This window comes from Pyrgilauda ruficollis, unplaced genomic scaffold, assembly GCF_017590135.1.
Source record: "Pyrgilauda ruficollis isolate IOZ18807 unplaced genomic scaffold, ASM1759013v1 scaffold30, whole genome shotgun sequence".
Taxonomy (NCBI): Eukaryota; Metazoa; Chordata; class Aves; order Passeriformes; family Passeridae; genus Pyrgilauda; species Pyrgilauda ruficollis.
This window is the reverse complement of record NW_024524378.1, coordinates 2,628,827-2,647,841: the sequence shown is the minus strand read 5'-3', so window position 1 is coordinate 2,647,841 and position 19,015 is coordinate 2,628,827. Positions and strand designations below refer to the sequence as shown.

The window sequence follows — 19,015 nt, the reverse complement described above, 5'->3', positions numbered from 1 at the left end:
ACCGTCCCTGGTAAGGAAAGACTGGATGTGGCGCTCAGTACCCCGGTCAATTGACATGGTGGTGTTTGGTCACGGCTGGGACTCGACGACCCCAGAGATCTTTCCCAGCCTGATGGGTTCTGGACTCAGGGACGGCAGCTTCCCGGAGCCCACTACCGCCGCTACCGCCCTCAGCCCCGCGGGAAGGAGGCCGAGGCTCCGCCCCGCGCGCGGCGGGAGGCGGCCTCGCGCCTCAGCATTTCCGGGTCGGAGGCGGGGCGGCGTGAGGGGGCGGGCGCTGACGTCGCCGGAGGGTCCGGGGGCCGCTCGGCGCCTGTTTATTGTTCTCGCCGCCGCCGCCGCGTTCTGGCTTTCCCGGTGCCTGCGGGGCCGCGGCGGGAGGGCGCGAGGGAGGGCGGGCAGCAGGACCGAGCGATCAGAGCCCCTCCGCCAGCGGCGGCGCGGGGGCGGAGGTAGGAGGGAGCGAGCGGGCGGAGGCGCCGCCCGGGGGCCGTTAACCCGTTTCCGCCTCTCCGCAGCGCGAGCCCGGGCGGGGAGCGCGCGCGTCACGCCGGAGCGAAAGCGGGACAGCCCGGGAGCGGCAGCCCGGGAGCGGCCATGGCCTACGCGTACCTCTTCAAGTACATCATCATCGGAGACACAGGTGGGTGAGCCCGGCCCGGGGCGGGAGACGGAGAGGAAGGCCCGGCTCCCCGCGCCCATTTCCGCAGTGTTGGCAGTGCCGCCGACGTGGTGGCTCCGCGCGAGGAAGAGGCGGTGTCTCCCCCCCGCCTCTGCGCCGGGCCCCGCCCGCGGCCTCGGCCTTGTCTCCCGTCGGCCTTGGGCTGCTGGCAGCCGCCTCCGGGCCTGGCTGACGGGCCGCGGAGAGCTCGGTCTGTGTCACGGCCCTGGCTGCGGCGGCAGAGCAGGCCAGCCGAGACGGAGAAGGCGCTGTCACAAGGAAACTTAGACCTGGGTAGTGCCCGTGGTTTGCAGCCTTGTGGCAGCGAGGCCGCACTCCTCCCCGCAGTTTTGTGATGAGTTTCTGTCTTATTGCTGCGAGTTACCTTCAGCTCAGGCTGCAAGGATGCTCTTTCCGGGCTCGGCTGGGGCTGTTGAAGCAAACTGTGTGAAGACATGCTCTCCAAGGAGAATTAAAAGCCCTGGCTCTTCCAGTCTAATTTAAAGTGATATCTTTTTTTATGTCTATGTATGTACTCACACCACTGCTTTTCCAGATGTGTCCTGTCACTTTTTAAAAACTTACTGAATCATAGAGTGTCAAGGGGTTGGAATGGGGCTTAAAGATAATCTAGTCACAACCCCCCTGGTATGGGCAGGGACACCTCCCACCAGACCACATTGCTCAAGACCCCATCCAACCTAGCCTTGAACATTTCTCTAGAACTTATTCCATTCTATTTGTAACTGGCTGCTGTGCGGCAAATAATGCTTACAAATGCTGTTGGCATAGCCACGTGCTGATAGGAATTCCTGCTTGAAGCCCCTTTGCCAATATATTTTATGCTGCTTCGGCCTAGTATGGATGGGAGTAGCATACTTTGATCAAATTGTTGTCAAGACAAGGTGGCTAACTTAGTTAACTATTGTGTCCGTGAATTGTGTGTTTTCCGTGTTGTTTTCCTCATACCTGCCTAAGTACCTTCTTTAATAAGTTTGATGACGCACCTGTTTTTTTAGGTGCTATTCTGAGGGTGCCCTCATAATTGTACTTCATACCTATGAACCAAATTATCTGTTGGTGGAGTGTAATTATACATTGTAGTTGCATTACACATGAGGTTGTTAAATACGCTGGGTGCAACTACTGTGTGACTTTTATCTGCTTTTTAAATGTACATTTTATCTCTGAAGACTTTTTTAGGCTTCTGCAGTAGTAGCTGTAGTACAGGTGAATCGCTAGAAATGTATCACAGCTGTAATGAACATGTTGAAAGCCTTAGGCTGTAGATGATAACTGAAAGTTCTGATTTTTGTTGAGTGTTTACTTGAGTGACAGTTCATCAAGCCAGGACAGGAGGACAGGATATTGCCTGTGCAAATTCAGGAGAAGTAAGAAGAGGTTTGTCAGGTTGGGGTGATGCAAGATGGTAGTGCACAGTTCAGAATGACATTTCACAACAGGTGGCCAATTCTGGTGCATCTCTAAAAACTGTAGTCACTAAAGTGGTAGACTGCAGCTTACAGTTGCTTTGGTATATTGATTGTATACTGATTAAATTTTTACAAAGAAATAACCTTAGTGTAATGGTCTGTGCTGCACTCTTGAATTTGAAATGTTGCTTGAAATGTGAAATACAGAATGGATGTGTCATTTCTAAAGTTGTTGCAGCTGCTTAAGAGCCAAATATCAGAAGAGTAAAAGAAAGGAAACACAGAGGAAAACGGCTCACAAATTTGCTGTTGGCTTTTTGGTTAGGTTTTTTTTTTTTTTTTTTAATTCTTGTGACTTGTATTCTTGAGTTGCTACAGGAAGCTAATTAAAACTACTGCAGTGATTATCCTTGAGGTGAATTGAATATGTCAATAGACAATAGAGGCAAGTTGGTTTTGCTTTTGTTTAGATCTCCTGTGAGCCTTTTAAGTATTCTAATAGAGCTAGTAGTGAAGAGCCAATTTATGTTGTGCACAGTTGCCAAGATGATGGTGGTAGTGTAGGTATTACTGCTCTTCCTCAGATGAAGGTAATTAAACTCAAAGTTCTGACAATGGAAATTAAGAGCGGATGGTGACTGTCCTCTTCAGTTCCCGTGGTGGTTTCACACAGTGTTCCAGCCGGTGAAGATATGCCACTGGCCTTGCAGACCATGTGGATTTCATAGCAATCAAGAAATTTGTTTCTGATATTTGGAGTCTTTGGAAATGCCTCAGCTGCCTGGTGACTCAGCAGTTAGTTGTAAACAAACTGTAGGAGAAAACTAAGAGACTCAGCTGAGGACTGGTGTTAACATTTAGCTCCTCTTTCAGCACTAAAAAACAAAGTAGGTTGTGCGATCCATAAGCAAACCAATGAAACCCCCTTGGCATTATGCAAGACACCTGTATGGGCCTTCTGTGAGTTGTGATTCCACATGCTTTCATCTGCTTAAACTCAGGAATTCAGGATGATCTCAGTCTCTTAAAATGACAGCCTCAGAGACTGACTGTGCAAGACTGCCTTGTGCTCAACAGCTCTTGTCCCTTTGCATTCCCTGTTTCATTGGTCATTGTCATTCACTGACTTTTTTCTTTTTCTGGTACTTCAGGCATGGTAGCTTTATGAACATGGGTTTGCTTCTAATCTGATTCTTAACTGTGTTTTTTAATATATAAAAACGGTTTTCTGTATAATTGGAAATGGTTTAGGATCTAGTTAGTTTCTTGTTATGGGAGAGACCTGAAATGGCATGGCTGTATTCCAGGTACTAAAAAAATATTGCCATAAATCTATGTGTTTTTTTTCATTGTAGCAGTGGGACTGTAGCTATGGAGTTTTAAGAGAAAAATACAAGTACTATGTAATACTGACTACTGTGAAAGTTAACCAGGAAAAATCCTTTGATCTGGCTATTTCCAAAGCATTATAGGACTTCGCAAATTAATTTAGAAGTGTGAGTGGTGAATGCTGCATAGGGCTGTACCTCTGGGACCTTTGCCTTTATGGTTGATGGTGTCTTTGATTTTGATTGCCAGTAGGAGTTGGTGTCTTCATCCACTCTTCCCTATACATCTGCCTTTGGCCACCAATTGAAGTTGAGGTGGACTTTGATCTGAGCTAGGATAAATGCTGTTGGCATATAAGAATTGTCTGTCTGTGCAGTTGGTGACTGAAAGTCTGTCATTTTTTATTTTTAGGTCTTTTTCTGTATGGTGGTAAAATCTTCTTTACTTACATGTTTATCATCAATGTACAGTGTGGGAATAAACTGGGAATGATAACAAGATTTCTGTGAAAATGAGAGATGGAATATTTTTTTCAGAATAACACACATTAACCAGAATTTTCCTATATTAGAGTATGCTTGCTGGATTCCACCAGAGAATGCTCGCAACTTAAGGATAACTCAAGTACTAGTTTTGTAACAGTCAAATTTCTTGCTAGCAACATAACTTGTTAGTTTTAGCCTATCTCAGTGTCTTTTTAGGATCAGTGTTGCTGCATTTTCCATGAGCAGGTTCACCTGCTTTTCTTAAATGCGTTACTTCAGCAACTCTCTGAGCTTTTTGCATAATGGACTTCCACTCACCTTTCAATTTTCAGTTGCTGCTCCTAGACCAAGAGTGTCTCTTAAGTTATTCTTATGAGGAGGTGATGATGAAAGAAAATACAGTTGCTTGGTGATCTAATTCTCACTCTCTCGAGTAAAGTAAACTGTCTAGTCAACCATTTCACTAAAGTCTAGGAGTCTAGGAGACTTTCAAATGTTGAAATTAAGCAATCGAATTTACTTTATTTTTCAGTCCTCTTTGTGAAATACTTCTAGTGTCTCTGCACTTTGCTCTGGAACAGCAGCTGTTATTAGCTAGTAATGTGTATGACCAGAGTCTTTCGCCCTTATTTTCTCTTAAGTATGTAGTAGTACTTCTTGGCTAAACTGGTTTTCATCTCACCAGAGCTGGCATTAATATCCTGCAATAGCTCGAGAACTTGTTTGTGCTGAATATCAGAGTACTGATCTGTACTACTTATATCTTGCTTTGAGACCCTTTCAATTATGCTTTAATCACAAAAGAGCAGATATTAGGTGTTGTATAAGAACATCCTCTTAGCCTCTTAGAAGTTAACTAGAATTAACAAACTATATGTCCATACAAATGGTTTCATGAGACTACTAGTGTGGACACTTGTACTAATTCTTAACACTTTATTTAAAAGAAACCCCAGACACCTTGCCACTCAAAAAAAAAAAAAAAAATCTAACTCAACCTCACCTCCAATTTCATCTAAAACCATGTTATTATGAATGGCTGGCAGTTTCTAAGTGGTTTGTGACCGTGCAGAACGTGAAGAAGCTTTTTTATAGACTCAAATGTAGTTTAATTTTGTTTGGAAATAATTCTTCCTTACTTTTAAAACATATAGTTAGCAGTGGAGCAGTGCCATACAAACTGAAATATGGTAAAGCTGAACAGCTCCTTTAACTTTGTATGCCTGTGCTAATTGTTATGTAGAAAGGGAAAATTTGCATCATTGGCTTCAAATATGCTATTGAAAATGTTTAAGTGTTGAAGCTGGATCAGCTTTAAAAGGGCCATTTTTATTACTTTTCCCAAAATTACATAGGCAGCATGAAGGATTCTGGAGGTTGTTTTTCTTCTGTTCTTGTCCATGCTTACATTTGTATGTGAACTCCCTTTGCTCTTTACGTGACAATTTGAAATGTTCTAGTTTGTCCTTCCAATAAATTTAAATAAAGTTTTCCCACTTGATGGTAGAGTTCTGACTAAGACATAACTGCCTGAAAAGAGGTTAACAAAAATCTTTGCTTTTGGTTCATGTCTTGTTATGGCTAGGCCCATGAAAAGATAATACTGCACTTTCCAGAGTTTGATAAAGCTGCTGTGGTTGGAAAGGGAGGAGAGAGGGAATGAATTGCAGCCTGTGATAAGAAAAGGGCTTATGAAACATCTGAAAGCTCTGCAGACTACTTGAAAGAACTAAAAGTATCTCATAAAACAGGTTAAATGTATATATATCTTGTGGCATTTGTAATGTGTAATTACATGGTTAAAATCAAAGTTAGTTTTCAAATCTGGGTTCTTGTATGTATCATCTAGTTAATAACCTATTTTTATATATATATAATTATATATATAATCTTGCCCATTATTTGAAACTGTGTTACCCTATCTTTAAGATTTGTTTGTTTTTCTAAAGGAAGGTAAGAAAGCAAGAAGCCTGTTTGAGCTCAGTTCTTACTGTGGCACCTGTTTCATGGCCATCCAAGCTGACATAGTTGGTTACATGTGAAAGAGGGAGTTCTTGCTCCCCTTACCTTGTGATGACTTTGATAGTCTGCCATGATCTGAATCCACCCACTAATGCAGTAGAAAACTATCTTCTTTTTAGGTTAGCTTTTCACTTAGTGGCTGAACCAGGTGATTTGGCCTTGTGGTTGTGCTTTCCACATTCTGGAGTACTTTGAAGGAAGGAAACTGGATCTAGGAAGATTAGTGAGAGCAAGATATCAAAGGGAAGTAGGTCTTCATCTCTGTGTGTGGTGGACTGATTGATCACCATTAAGTACAAGAAAGACATTTCTGTGAGACTGTTGAATTAATCCAGGGTTTATCTGCTGCCAAAATGAGTAGACCTTGTTACCATTTCTTGTCTCAACTATGAGCTCTGCTGCTTCTGAGCTCTCACAATCACTGCTTGTGTTATCCTTCAGAGATCCAGCTCAGCTCACAATGATTTGAAAAACAAAACTAAACAAATAGTAGGTATGCTTAAAAGAGTGCCAGAGCTCTTTTGGGTAAGGAGGTGGAGCTGTGTGGGAAGGAGTGAGTCTACTCACCAGAGACAGCAGGCAGATTAACACAGGAGATTTTTTCTTTAGCATTCAGTTTTTATTCCATGGTTGAGAGGACTACTACTGCAGTTCTTTTCCTCTGTCACCTTTCTGGGGCTGTACTGGTGCTTAGGTGAGCAAGTAAAGAAATTCTTAACCTCCCCCTACCCTCTTTTCTGATGCATTTTTAATTTTGAGCCAAGTCAGCTTTTCAAGGCAAACATCAGTGAAAGGAACACTGGGTTTGGTCTAGAGGTAAGAACAGCCTGGAAGTGTTCCTCATATTCAATAGTACAGACCTTACTCTGCAGCCAGGAACTGAACTTTCTTTGCCCTATTCACAGGGAATCGAGAAGGGGACAAGGAAGCAAGTCAGCTCTCTTAGCCAAAGACATGCTCAGCTGTACCATCACCTGTGCTGTGGTTCCAGAGCTGCTTTTAAGTCCCACAAGTGCAGCCTACTACTGAAAAGAATAACCATTCCCTTTGCTATGTCTTTCATAGCCCTGGTCTCATGCATGTACTGGTGTTCTGGATGAGTGTAGTACTGTGCTGGATCTGTTTCTTGGTGTAGCTTGTTGCATGTGAGTGAGAAGGGTGGCTTTGCTGTGTTGAAGCTGGGCCGAAGTGGACAACTGCAAAATTCTGGCAATATCTAAGGAAACTGACTGCAGAGTTGCACCCAGATTAAAAGGAAGCTCTTAAGGGAGGTAGAGGAATTTAGAGAATCAGCTCAGTCTGCTGGTTCAGAATTTAGAGCTGAAGTGTAAAATTACTGTAGCACAAGTTCTATTCCCATCATTGTTTGAGTGCTAAGAAGCAATGAAAGGATCCTTAAACAGGCACTTGCAAAGAAGCAAGCTGCCTTCCCTCTGAGCACGTAATCCATTGTTTTATTTTGTTCCTAAGCAAGAGCTTTTGTTGACTGTGGTTGTTGAAGTGTATCCAAGCTCTCTCATATGAAAACACTAGATTTTTTTTTTTTTCTGAGGTGGTTTATCTCAAGCTATATTAAAATAATTGTGGCAGTAAAATGGAGAATGGGTTAATAAATAACTGAATCTATCCCTTTTGCATTCTGCAATTGACTGTCAAGATGTTCTCAGCTACTTCTCACAGTGTCTGCCTCATTTCAGGTGTAAGATTTAGAGTGCTAAGTGAACAAGATACCTGGTAAGCAGCCACTCTCTTCTTAGAGTTAACTGGTGTAGTTACTTTTAAACCACCTGCCTGCCATTGAATTAGCTGCCTGCAGCTGTTAACTGATCTTTGCAGCATCTGTTTATGTCACAAGGTGGTAAACTACTCAGGCATTCATATACAGCTCCTGTCTATGATAGGGGTTCCTGTCTATGATAGGAGAGTTAGCTCAGGCCCTGGAAGTGATTTGGGCTACAAACTGTTTTCATAAGAACTTTTGTGATACAAATGTGCGATATCTTAAAACCATAAAATTAAAATGAAACCTGTATTTCAGTCAACAGCAGTATAAAACTTAGGGACTTTCAGATGGGGTTTTTTGTAGGAAGGTTCTGATCTAGCAGGAATGGCATTAAAGAGAAACTAGTTATTTCTTCTGTGTGAGCCCATCAGTCTGCAGTCTGCTTCTAAAAGGACTGCTATGGAGGAGTGACTAGAGGTGCCGTCATCTAGTGCCAGTCTGAGACAGGGCCTGCATCAAAGGGGCTGTGCTTGTCTGTCATTTTCACTCTGATGAGGCTAGTGTTTGTATGCTCAGTTCAACTGACTCAGTCACCAGCCTTAGAAGGAGAAGAAATACCAGACTACCACTTGAGAACTAGTGCTGGAATACCTAATAAAATGTCATTTTGTTAAAATACTGTTCCAACATTTGTAAGATTTGTGCAGGAATATTGGATTGGTTTAAGCTTTTGGTTTATCCATTGAAACAGAAATCACTTTGCATGGTTAATGGCAAAAGCTATTTCTGGTGTGACTTACAGGTTTTTTTGTAAGTGAGGTGGTGATTATGTTCTCCAATGGGGCAGTTTTATTTAATTGGTGATATAAAAGTTATCTGTGTATATAAACATTGTTCACAGAATCACCTAGGTTGGAAAAGACCTTTGAGATCATTAAGTCCAGCCTATGACCTAACCTAACACCTCCTCATCAACTAAACCATGGCACTGAGTACTGCATCCAGTCTTTTTTTCAGCACATCCAAGGATAGTGACTCCACCACCTCCCTGGCCGGACAATTCCATTGTCCAGTCACTCAGTGAAGAATTTTTTTCAGATGTCTAACCTAAACTTCCTCTGATACAGCTTAAGACTGTGTTCTCTCATTCTGTTTGTGGTTGCCTGGAGAAAGAGACCAACCCCTACCTGACTACAGCCACCTTTCAGAAAGTCATAGAGAGCAATAAGGTCTCCCCTAAGCCTCCTATTTCCAGGCTAAACACCCCCGGCTCCCTCAGCCGTTCTTCACAGGGCTTGTGTTCCAAGCCCCTCACCAGCCTCCTGGACGTGCTCAAGCCTCTCAACATCCTTCCTAAACTGAGGGGCCCAGAACTGGACACAGCACTCAAGGTGTGGCCTCATCAGTGCCAGGTACAGGGGAAGGATGACCTCCCTGCTCCTACTGGCCACACTATTCGTGACACAGGCCAGGAGCCCTTGGCCTTCTTGGCCGCCAGGGCACACTGCTGGCTCATGTTCAGTCAGCTCTCGACCAGTACCCCCAGGTCCCTTTCTGCCTGGGTATTGTCCAGCCACACCATCTCCAGCCTGTAGCACTGCAGGGGGTTGTTGTGGCCAAAATGCAGGACTTGGCACTTGGAATTGTTAAACTTCATTTTACTGGACTCTACCCATCCATCCAGCCATTCCAGGTCCCTTTGCAGAGCCCTTCTATCCTTTAGCAGGTTGGCATATGCTCCCAGCTTAGTGTCATATGCAGATTTACTGATGGTGGACTCATCCCCTCATCCAGATCATCAATGAGGATATTAAACAGGACTGGCTCCAGCACTGACCTCTGGGGGACACCACTAATGACTGGCTGCAGCACCATTCACCACCACTCTCTGGGCCCAGCCATCCAGCCACTGGTTAACCCAGTGAAGAGAGCTCCTGTCAAAGCTGTAGACTACCAGATTTTCCAGGAGGATGCTGTAGGAGACAGTGTCAAAGGCCTTGCTGAAGTCCAGATAGACGACATCCTCAGCCTTTCCCACATCTACCAAGTGGGTCACCTGGTCATAGAGGGAGATAAGTTGGTCAAGCACAACCTGCTCCTCCTAAATCCATGCTGGCTGGGTCTGATCCCCTGGCTATCCTGCAGGTGCTGTGTGGCACTCAGGATGATCTGTTCCGTAATCTTTCTGGGCACTGAGGTCAGGCTGACTGGCTGACTCTTACCTAGTTTTCCTAGATCCTCCTTTCCAGCCCTTCCTGTGGATGGGCATCACACTGGCCAGCTTGCAGTCATCTGGGACCTCCCAGCTGAGCTAGGACTGATGGTAGATGATGGAGAGCAGCTTTGGAAGCTCGTGTGCCAGCTCCCTCAACACCCTGGGATGGATCCCATCTGGTCCCATAGATTTGTAAGCATCTCAGTGGCTCAGCAGGTCTTTGACTTCTTCGTCCTGGATAACAGGGGGACTATTCTGGTCCCTGACACAATCTACCAGCCCAGGAGGAGAGTTGTCCTGAGGACAGCCTGTCTTTCTATTGAAAACTGAGGCAAAGAAGGTGTTAAATACCTCTGTTTTTCCTCATCTTTAATTACTAAATTCCCTCTCGCATCTAATAGAGAATAGAGATTGTCCTTGCCCTTCCTTTTGCCATTAGTGTATTTATAAAAATATTTTTACTGTCCTTTAGAGAAGTGGCCAGATTGAGTTCTATCTGGACTTTCATATCTCTAAGTTTTTTTCCTACATGACCTAGCAATTCCCAAGCATTTCCAGAGATACCTGACCCTCCTTCCAAAAGTGATATATTCTCTTTTTTTTTTTTTCCCCGTACTTCCTTCAAGAGCTCCTTACTCATCCAGACTGGTCATTTTCCTTGTTGGCTCATCTTTCAGCACATAAGGACAGTCTGTTCCTGTGCCTTCAAGATTTCTGTTTTGAAGCATGCCCATCCTTCCTGGACTCGTTCTTTTTAAAGGGCTGCTTCCCAAGGAACTCTCTGAATAAGTCTCTTGAATAGGCCAAAATCTGCCCTTTGGAAGTCCAGCGTGGAAGTTTTATTGATGCCCCTCCTTGTTTCACCAAATATTGAAAATTCTATAATTTCACGATCACAGTGCTCCAGATGTCCTCCAGCCAACACCTCTCCCACCAGCCCATTTCTGTTTGCAAGCAGCAAATCTAGTATAGTCCTTCCCCTGGCAGGCTCACTCACCAGCTGTGACAAGAGCTGTTCTCTTAGTAGAATTATTAAGATTTTAAATTTTCTTGCAGTTTTGTGCTCTGTCCCTACAGCTCCCCTGTTCTGCCTTTCTCTGTTTCTTTCTTTTTTACCTGCAGTGCTTTCTCCCACTTCTCCTCAACTTCTCTTATGCTAACTAATTTTTTAGGAACAGAATCTATACCTGCTTCAAAGCTGCTTGTGTTCTGACAGCTTACCATCCTAAGTCAGGAAGCTAAAAAAAAAAATCTAGTGAGGCAGATGCTGCATATTTTGCCTTGGACTACAGTTCCATGGCACTGTTATTGATCTGCTGGCTGCTGCATTTCTTTTCCCTCATTTGAACTAACTCTTAGGCTTGTCTGGGCCTGCATTAAGCCGTTTCTGTTTTCTTTGTCACTCCTCTTGTCAGATTAGCACACTAACCCAGCGGACAACTGAAATTGCTTCAGAACTCATTTAAGCTGTGTGCAGAAATGGACAGGAGCATGCTGAAGAGAGTAGAGACAGCAGCACTAGCAACTCGCTTAGTCTTGTAATTGCTGCCATGTTTGGGATATTAATCTGAGTGCCATCAGTTGGCGACAACTCATTTTGTGACACAACTAAATGCAGCTTTCCTATTTCTGTTAGATTTGGTTGAAACTGGCTACTGGTCTTAGAATTAAAGTCCAAAATAAGATAGGTGGTGATTATATTTCTGTAGGCTTTGTTTCCTCCTTAAGCCATACTAAAAAACTTTGCTGAATTTGGTACTAGCAAGACCAGTGTCACTACATGCAAACCTCTGGTCTGTGTATCTTTTGTCAGTAGTGTGGCTCTTTTCCGTATCTCTTTGTTTGCTATCTTTTCTTACTAGATATGTCTCTTATGATGAGTTGTTGCTGACCTCGAGTATGTGGCTAGAATAGCTTTATCTTGCTGGACAGATAAAACAAAGTACAGCAGGAACTGGGATGCTACAGTATAATATGTTATGTGATAATAGTTCAGAGTTTAAACCAAATATATTGCTGTCAAATTTTAAGGGCTGAAAAGACGAAGTCTGACTGCACAGAACTGGAAGAATAACCCCTCCATGTAAAAGAAGGAAAGAATTAACTGTAAAAAGTAGTCTATTTACAAATGTAGGTAGTTTGAGTACTCCTGTTGACTGTATTAACTTCTGCTTTTTTGTGCTTTCACATACAGAAGAAATTGCCCATTCGCTGATCAGTGTCCATGTAACGGGAAGTAGTTACACTGATTCCTGACACTAGTTGGTTATCTGAGGTGACGGTGTTTGTGTAACCTGTCTGACTGTAATGCAAACTCAGCTGCTGCCAGCTCTTGCTTTTTGGGCTGTGTGGGACCAGTGGGCTGCAGCATATAGTGGTTGTAAGCAGCCGCAGGTATGCTGTGGTTACCTCAATAGATAAATAAGGAGATAGACGGGAGACTGATGTTATTGAGGATCTAGTTAGCTTGGAAGAAAGCTGAAAGTACTGAAGGAGAAGCAGATAAAGGGTTTTGAGGAGTAGCAAACCCTGTAGTTACTGAGGAGAGAGGATGTGAAATGGTTCTTTGAAGGTCTGTTAGAAAACTTGTTTTCCACTTAATTTTAAAGCGGAACTACTTTTTAAAAATGATTTTTTGTTCAATTTTTGAAAATAACTGTTTTGATTATAATGTTTCTAGAACGTTAAAAGCTGTAATTAAAAATTTTCATACACTCCAAAGTATGAGATCTATACCTTCAGTTCTAGTAATTAATTTTAAGTAATGTGTAATATTTCCTTAAATTAATTTCTATTGGTCCTTTACAGACTTCTTTAAAATTTTGTTTAACACTTATTTCTTTTCTTTCTTTTAGGTGTTGGGAAATCATGTTTATTGTTACAGTTCACAGACAAGCGGTTTCAACCAGTCCACGATCTCACTATTGGTAGGTCTTTTTTGTGCTGCCCACTATTAGTAGTTAAGTGGTCGGGGTACCTCAGCATACATTTATGAGTTTGTTGTGCCGCAGAAGTGCGGGATTTGTGCTGCATTAAGGTGGCAGTGAATCTCTAATGAGTATTTGTTAGCTTGTAAAGTCAATTTTTTTTTTTTTATTGGGAGGGTACAATCTAAAACAATTTTAAAAGTTCATAGCTGCAGTATCTAAGCTGTTTCTTCAGCAAAGCGGGCGCAGAAGAATTGTACAAGCTTGAAATGCACTGATGGTGATGGAAGTGGCATTTTTTTGCTAGGGAACGCAATACTAACTTAGCCACAAAACCTTGAAGACACATTACAGATAAACTGTAGCATAGTTACCCTTAAAGATGAACAAAAAAATTTGTTTGGGAAGACTGACTCTTGAATAGAGGACTGAAGTGTGAATGTATTTGCTTTTGGAAGGAATAGGGATTTTCTTTCCCAATTCTTTAACTGTGTGCCGACTATTTGTGTTAGGTATGATTTGATACTGGGGGAATGAATACATGTTGATGCATTGCCTCTGATCTGACTGACTACAGTAAATAATTTTTACTTTTATTTATCTTTCCATGCAAAATAAGAGGAATTGTGTTGTAGTAAATTCTTCTGAGGGCAGGTTTAGTCTGCAGATCACTTTTGCTGTTAAGCATAACAGATGCTAGTCTCAGAGGAGGTTTCAGAACCTTTCAACTTGTTCATGTTCTTTCAAGGAACCTATCAGCTTTAATCATGAGCCTTGCACAAAATGTATCCTAGTCTCTATTTTTAGTTTGTGCTCTGGAGTAGGTAGGCTTCCTATGTTTGGGAGTACTGAAATAGCTGCTTGAAATATAAACAGATTTTCTTCATGTAACAGAATGTATCAGGTGGTTTGATTATGAATTCTTTCTCTTGACAAGTCCTTCCACACCTTGTGTGTGCCTGTTGTATAGTTCAAATTCTTTGGCTAACATGAGTTTTCAGATATTTGTGAGGTCTTGGCAGCAGATAGGCTGGCTGAATAAAGAGCCTGAGTACTTTAGGGAGGCATGACTTATTATCATCTTTTCTTCTTTAGGCCTGCCAAATATATGACACCTTATGTATCACTCATGCATTTGGCAGCCCTGTCACCTCAGACTGATATGCGTTGGGAAAAAGCTTCACCTCAGCAGGGTGGTTGTAGTGCCAGTTCTTTGCTTGGCATACAGCTAGCTGAAATCTGGGAGCAGGGCAGAAATTGAAGCTAGTAAGATGAGGAGGTGAACCTAGATGTAACATGAGGGATGTCGTAAGAGAGCCTGGGAAGTTGCTTGAAAAGGAGGGAAGAAGGATTTTAGCTTTTATATTTTTCATGTATTTGTAATGCTGCAATTCTTTAGTGTATAACTCTAAACTCCATATAGAGTGTTGGCTACTGTTTTGAAATTTTGGTCAGACAACACAATTCCTCTCTAGGATCTGGAAATCAAAGACACCTTACTGTCTCAGGCCCTGAAATGTAAACAGAAGTGTTTTGGGGAGGGGAGCAAACGTGGGGTAAATTATTTCATTACCTGAAGCTGTAATTGGAAGATTAACCCCCAATATGCAAATAGACCAAACTTACAAAAGTATGAAAACCAGTGACTGGTCATCCATTTTTGGGTGTAGCCCCTGGCGGGGGGGGGGGGGGCCTTCATCTGCCCAAAATGTACCTGAAGGCTCTTCAATAAATATAACTGCTTTTTTTCCCCCTTGATTTTGGCCTCTGTTTTTAGGTAGCCCCTAAAGGCATCAGAAGAGGCTGGAAATGCCTCCTTAAATGTGAGGGCATATGTGTATTTTGGCCAGGTTCTCCCAATTACCCAAACAGATTTGGAAAGATAGATAAATAAAGAACATGGGTTCTAATTGGAAGATTAACCCCCAATATGCAAATAGACCAAACTTACAAAAGTATGAAAACCAGTGACTGGTCATCCATTTTTGGGTGTAGCCCCTGGCGGCGGGGGGGGGGGGCCTTCATCTGCCCAAAATGTACCTGAAGGCTCTTCAATAAATATAACTGCTTTTTTTCCCCCTTGATTTTGTCTGGCCTCTGTTTTTAGGTAGCCCCTAAAGGCATCAGAAGAGGCTGGAAATGCCTCCTTAAATGTGAGGGCATATGTGTATTTTGGCCAGGTTCTCCCAATTACCCAAACAGATTTGGAAAGATAGATAAATAAAGAACATGGGTTCAAAGTCATATGAATGCCCCTGGGGGGGAGATGGGGTGGGTTGAATTTAACTAATAAATGCCCTAATGGTTGTATTAAAAGATTGTGTTGATTAGATAAACCATTGTAAGCATTCTAGCTGTTTTGCCCACTGCCTGTAGGACATGCCCCTATTATAAACCTGATCAGCTTCTATTCCTTCTTTGAGAACAAACTTGCTGTCAAACTGTTTGTGGTTTTTGAAATTCAGTATCTTTTCCTGCCATGTGTTTTAATGGAATAGTATAAATATCCTTTTAGGTTTTAATGGGGTTGTGTGCAGAAACTAAACATTTAACATGATTGTTGAATTTAGATCAGCAGCTCTATAGTCACATTTCGAGATCAGGTAAAACCTTCCATGTTTACATGTGTAGTAGTCCAAGGACCTTCCGCTGGCTTTGGAGTGAACTTTAGGAAGAACAGTGTCATTCACCTGCTTCCTCCTTGCTGCCTCTCCACTTCCATTCTTTCAATTTCTTTGCATACAGTTGCTGCAAATTATTTGGTTGCTATAGAGCACAGTGGTCTTTGGCCAATGGCTTTTATTTGGCTCCAGTATCCTGTTGGGGAACTCTGCCCCTTTCCCCAAAAGTCATTCCACAAGAAGCAACACTGCACCCTCAAATATTCTAAGCAAGCTCTTGAAGAGATAGTTGGAATATTTCAACTCAGGGCTGCATAATTGGAAGTCTTGAGTCCACGTCTAGACAATGACCAATTTTAGCAAAATGTCAGCTAGCAGATCAGTATTTTTTTTTAAATAATGGTTATAGATTAATGGAAACTTAGTCTTTAAATATGTCCACTCTCTCTAGCCATTTGTTAGATTTTAACTGCTGCATTGATAGCCTCAATTTGTACTTGATTTTGTTAAAGATCTCAAAAGTGACTTAAAAATGGCATAGAAGGCTGAATTTTTCACTGAAGAAGTCACTTTTGTTTATTTGGAACACACATTTTCCCCCTCAGTTATAAAACTTGTTCTTTAACTGGCTAGAATTTTGGAAGTAGTTTTTTCCTTAAAGATGGGTGGATTTTAATTAAGAGTAATAAAATTGTAGGTGACTTTGTATACTCCCTTAATAGATCATTTTATTGATAAGGAATTGTAGGTTTCATTTCTTCTAAACTGGCCCCAGCAATCTGTCATTGGTAGAGTGTTAAAATTGCTGTGACTTCTTCAATTTCCTGTTTACATTCAAAAGGGTGTGTTTCTCCTCTAGAGAGAAACATACCCTCTGTTTAATCTAGAGCTCTATTTAATCTAGAGCTACTAAGTTGTTTGGAAAACTTTGTTGGAAATATCTTCCAGACACTTGGACAGTAACAGTTACCTTTCTTCTAGAAAGCTCTTTCAGGCTGCTGGAAAATTGACTGAAAGCAGGTTGTGAAAGAGATAATTTTCCTATGACATTGACTGAACTTATGTTCTTACTTTTGTTGTACTTGATGTTCTTCTTTCTGATGTGTGCTAATAATGTAATGTTTTGTAAAATCTGTTCAGGTGTAGAATTTGGGGCTCGAATGATAACTATTGATGGAAAACAGATAAAGCTTCAGATATGGGATACGGTAAGTAATAAATCATAAAAATTGTTTAAACATATTGCTCCACTAGTTTTTTCTTTGTTCTGTTAAGCTCTATCGTCAGCCTTCATAGACTATGTACTTTGTCTTGCAGCTTTCTTTGGTATCTATGAAGTTAAAAATTTGCTAATATATCCTTCTCTTGTTGTGATGTATTGTTTGGCATTTGCACTGTAACTTCCTCAAGCTTTGTCAGATTTATAGGACTGGAATTCATACTCACTATTTGATGAAAGTCTTCCATATTGCCAAGAACTTCCATTTCTCTACAATCTTTCTTTGTGCATTCATGCAAGATTTGGTAGAGACAAAATCCTGTTTTGAAATTGTGATGTGTCTGCTACCTTTAATCAAGAGTTCTCTAGAGGAAATGCTTGCATTTCCAAGGTAGAAGAAAACACATGGCTCACTTTTCATAGAAGACTTGGAAACACAAGTTCAAGAAGGGACTGGTAAATACTTTAAGTTTCAAAACACTTTGCAAAATTCAGACTTTGACTTTTGAGGGAGCTCAGGTTAAGAACATATAATGGCTATTCTTGTGCTGTCGGTTACTTTACTACAAAGCAGTCAGCATCACTGTCTACACTTGTGATAAAGCAGGTTTAAGATGTTCATACTGGTAGCTATGTCTTTTAAATGTATTTGGCTGTTCCCTAAGACAGAGTTGCCTGTTTCCTTTTCTAAAAGCATTTTAGGATACCTTTAGAAACTGAAAGGTATGTGATCCCTAGCCTCATGTATGTGCTTTTTTTGGTACGGCAAATCAGTGGAGGAACATGTATTCATATATGCATGCCTACATATGTGCATGTGTACATAAAAATGTAAATAAAAGTAATATTTCAGTGAACTTCATAGGTAAGATCTTACATATTTTACAGGTTCTTTACTTGAAATGGCACCTAACACCTGTGCCTCGTTGGAAGTTCTAAGAAAAAGGCATTGAAAGATATAGTTAGATTACTCTAGGCTTTTTCTGCTCTGAGCATTTTTACTATTATAATTGTGGATTGCAGACTACCAAGGTGGCTGAGTATTTTTAAGTTCAATAAATAAGTAAATCTCTGCATAAAAAATAGCTTCATAATCAAACCCTTAGTATATAGTGTGACCATATGACTACGTACCTGTATTGGTCCTTGTTTTCTAAAATTGGGGCAGATTGTCTGTAGGCAAAAGTACTAATTTTACTACTGGCTTTGGAACTGATTCTGTTAATCTCCTTAGATAACGAATGAACTTCAACTGTGTTTCAGTAGATCATGCTTTTCCTGGTGCCTCTGACTCAGTGACTCTTCGCAGTCTGGCTGTTGTCTTGAATGCATGCAAATTGTCCAGCCAAAATGGCAACCCAAGTGCTTTTGACTATAATTTTTAAACTTTATTTGAGTGGGGAGTTTTTTCTGGCTAGCTTCTTAAGTATATCATACATAAATTAAAAACATTAATTGAAAGCTTTCATTCACTGACTAGACTGTATGCTGATGTTGTACTTAATAATTTATAAATTGTATGCAGTGAATGACAGTATGCTGGCCTTAGTTAAAAGTTGCAATGTGCAATGCAATGTGATTTTTAAAACACAGGATATTTCTGTTCTAATCCAGTCTTGGTTTGTCAGCATATCTGGATTCCACTGTATCATTTCTGATCTTGGGTACAAAGGTGTTGAAGGAATAGCAAAAACAAGAAACATGATGAAGTGATTCTTAAGAGATATTTTACTTATGAGTGTTAAGATACACAAATGTCCATAATGACTAAGGTTACTGTGTTCTGTCTGCATTGAGCATTTTTTTGTTTTCTGTTAGCCAAAACTGGTAGCTGTTGCTCATGTTATCTCTATATTTATTAAGCTGTAACAACTTCTGTTTGATGAGAGAAGGTTCATTTTACACCTGTTGCTAAGGAAACACATGAACTATTTATGGTTTTGGTTGGTGCTTACTGAGTCACAGCACTAGCCCTTCTCTTATTTGGTGCTAGCCTTATACATCTGCTTTTAATCCATCACTGAACAGGATGCATCCTGAGCAGTGGCATAAGAAGTGGAGAACTCGGTAAAATTTGTTTGGATTGCTTAACAATGAACTTGCTTGCTTAAGAGAATCAGACTCTAAAATTCAGGCCAGATATTTTGTGCAACAGTGCTCATTTTGTGCTGTCTTCAGCAGATCACTGCAGCCCCAAGGAAAGCCCTGTTGTAGTAATGGGAACACATGGCAGCTGCAGCATACCTCACTGCAGGAGTATGTTGCACCTTACAGGGACAGCTGAAGCTAACACTGTTGCATGTCTGTGAGATCTGTTTGTGTGTCCTTGTATGATAACTCAAGAATATTTTACTTTTTCATTATCATCCTAGTTTGGATT

General features: G+C 41.5%; 1 protein-coding gene across 2 annotated transcripts in view; it reads left to right on the top strand.

Moving 5' to 3' along the window:
- Positions 1–316: 316 nt before the first annotated feature.
- Positions 317–19,015, top strand: part of RAB2A (RAB2A, member RAS oncogene family) — a 43,571-nt gene continuing 24,872 nt past the window's right edge. The window contains exons 1-3 of one of the 2 annotated variants that reach the window (XM_041473765.1): positions 317–643; positions 12,724–12,795; positions 16,557–16,624. In XM_041473765.1, coding sequence (XP_041329699.1) covers positions 598–643; positions 12,724–12,795; positions 16,557–16,624 — 186 coding nt within the window. In that variant the 5' untranslated portion in view covers positions 317–597. Of the gene's footprint in view, positions 644–12,723; positions 12,796–16,556; positions 16,625–18,649; positions 18,703–19,015 lie in introns of those variants that run through there. The other variant, XM_041473767.1, reaches the window with a different exon arrangement.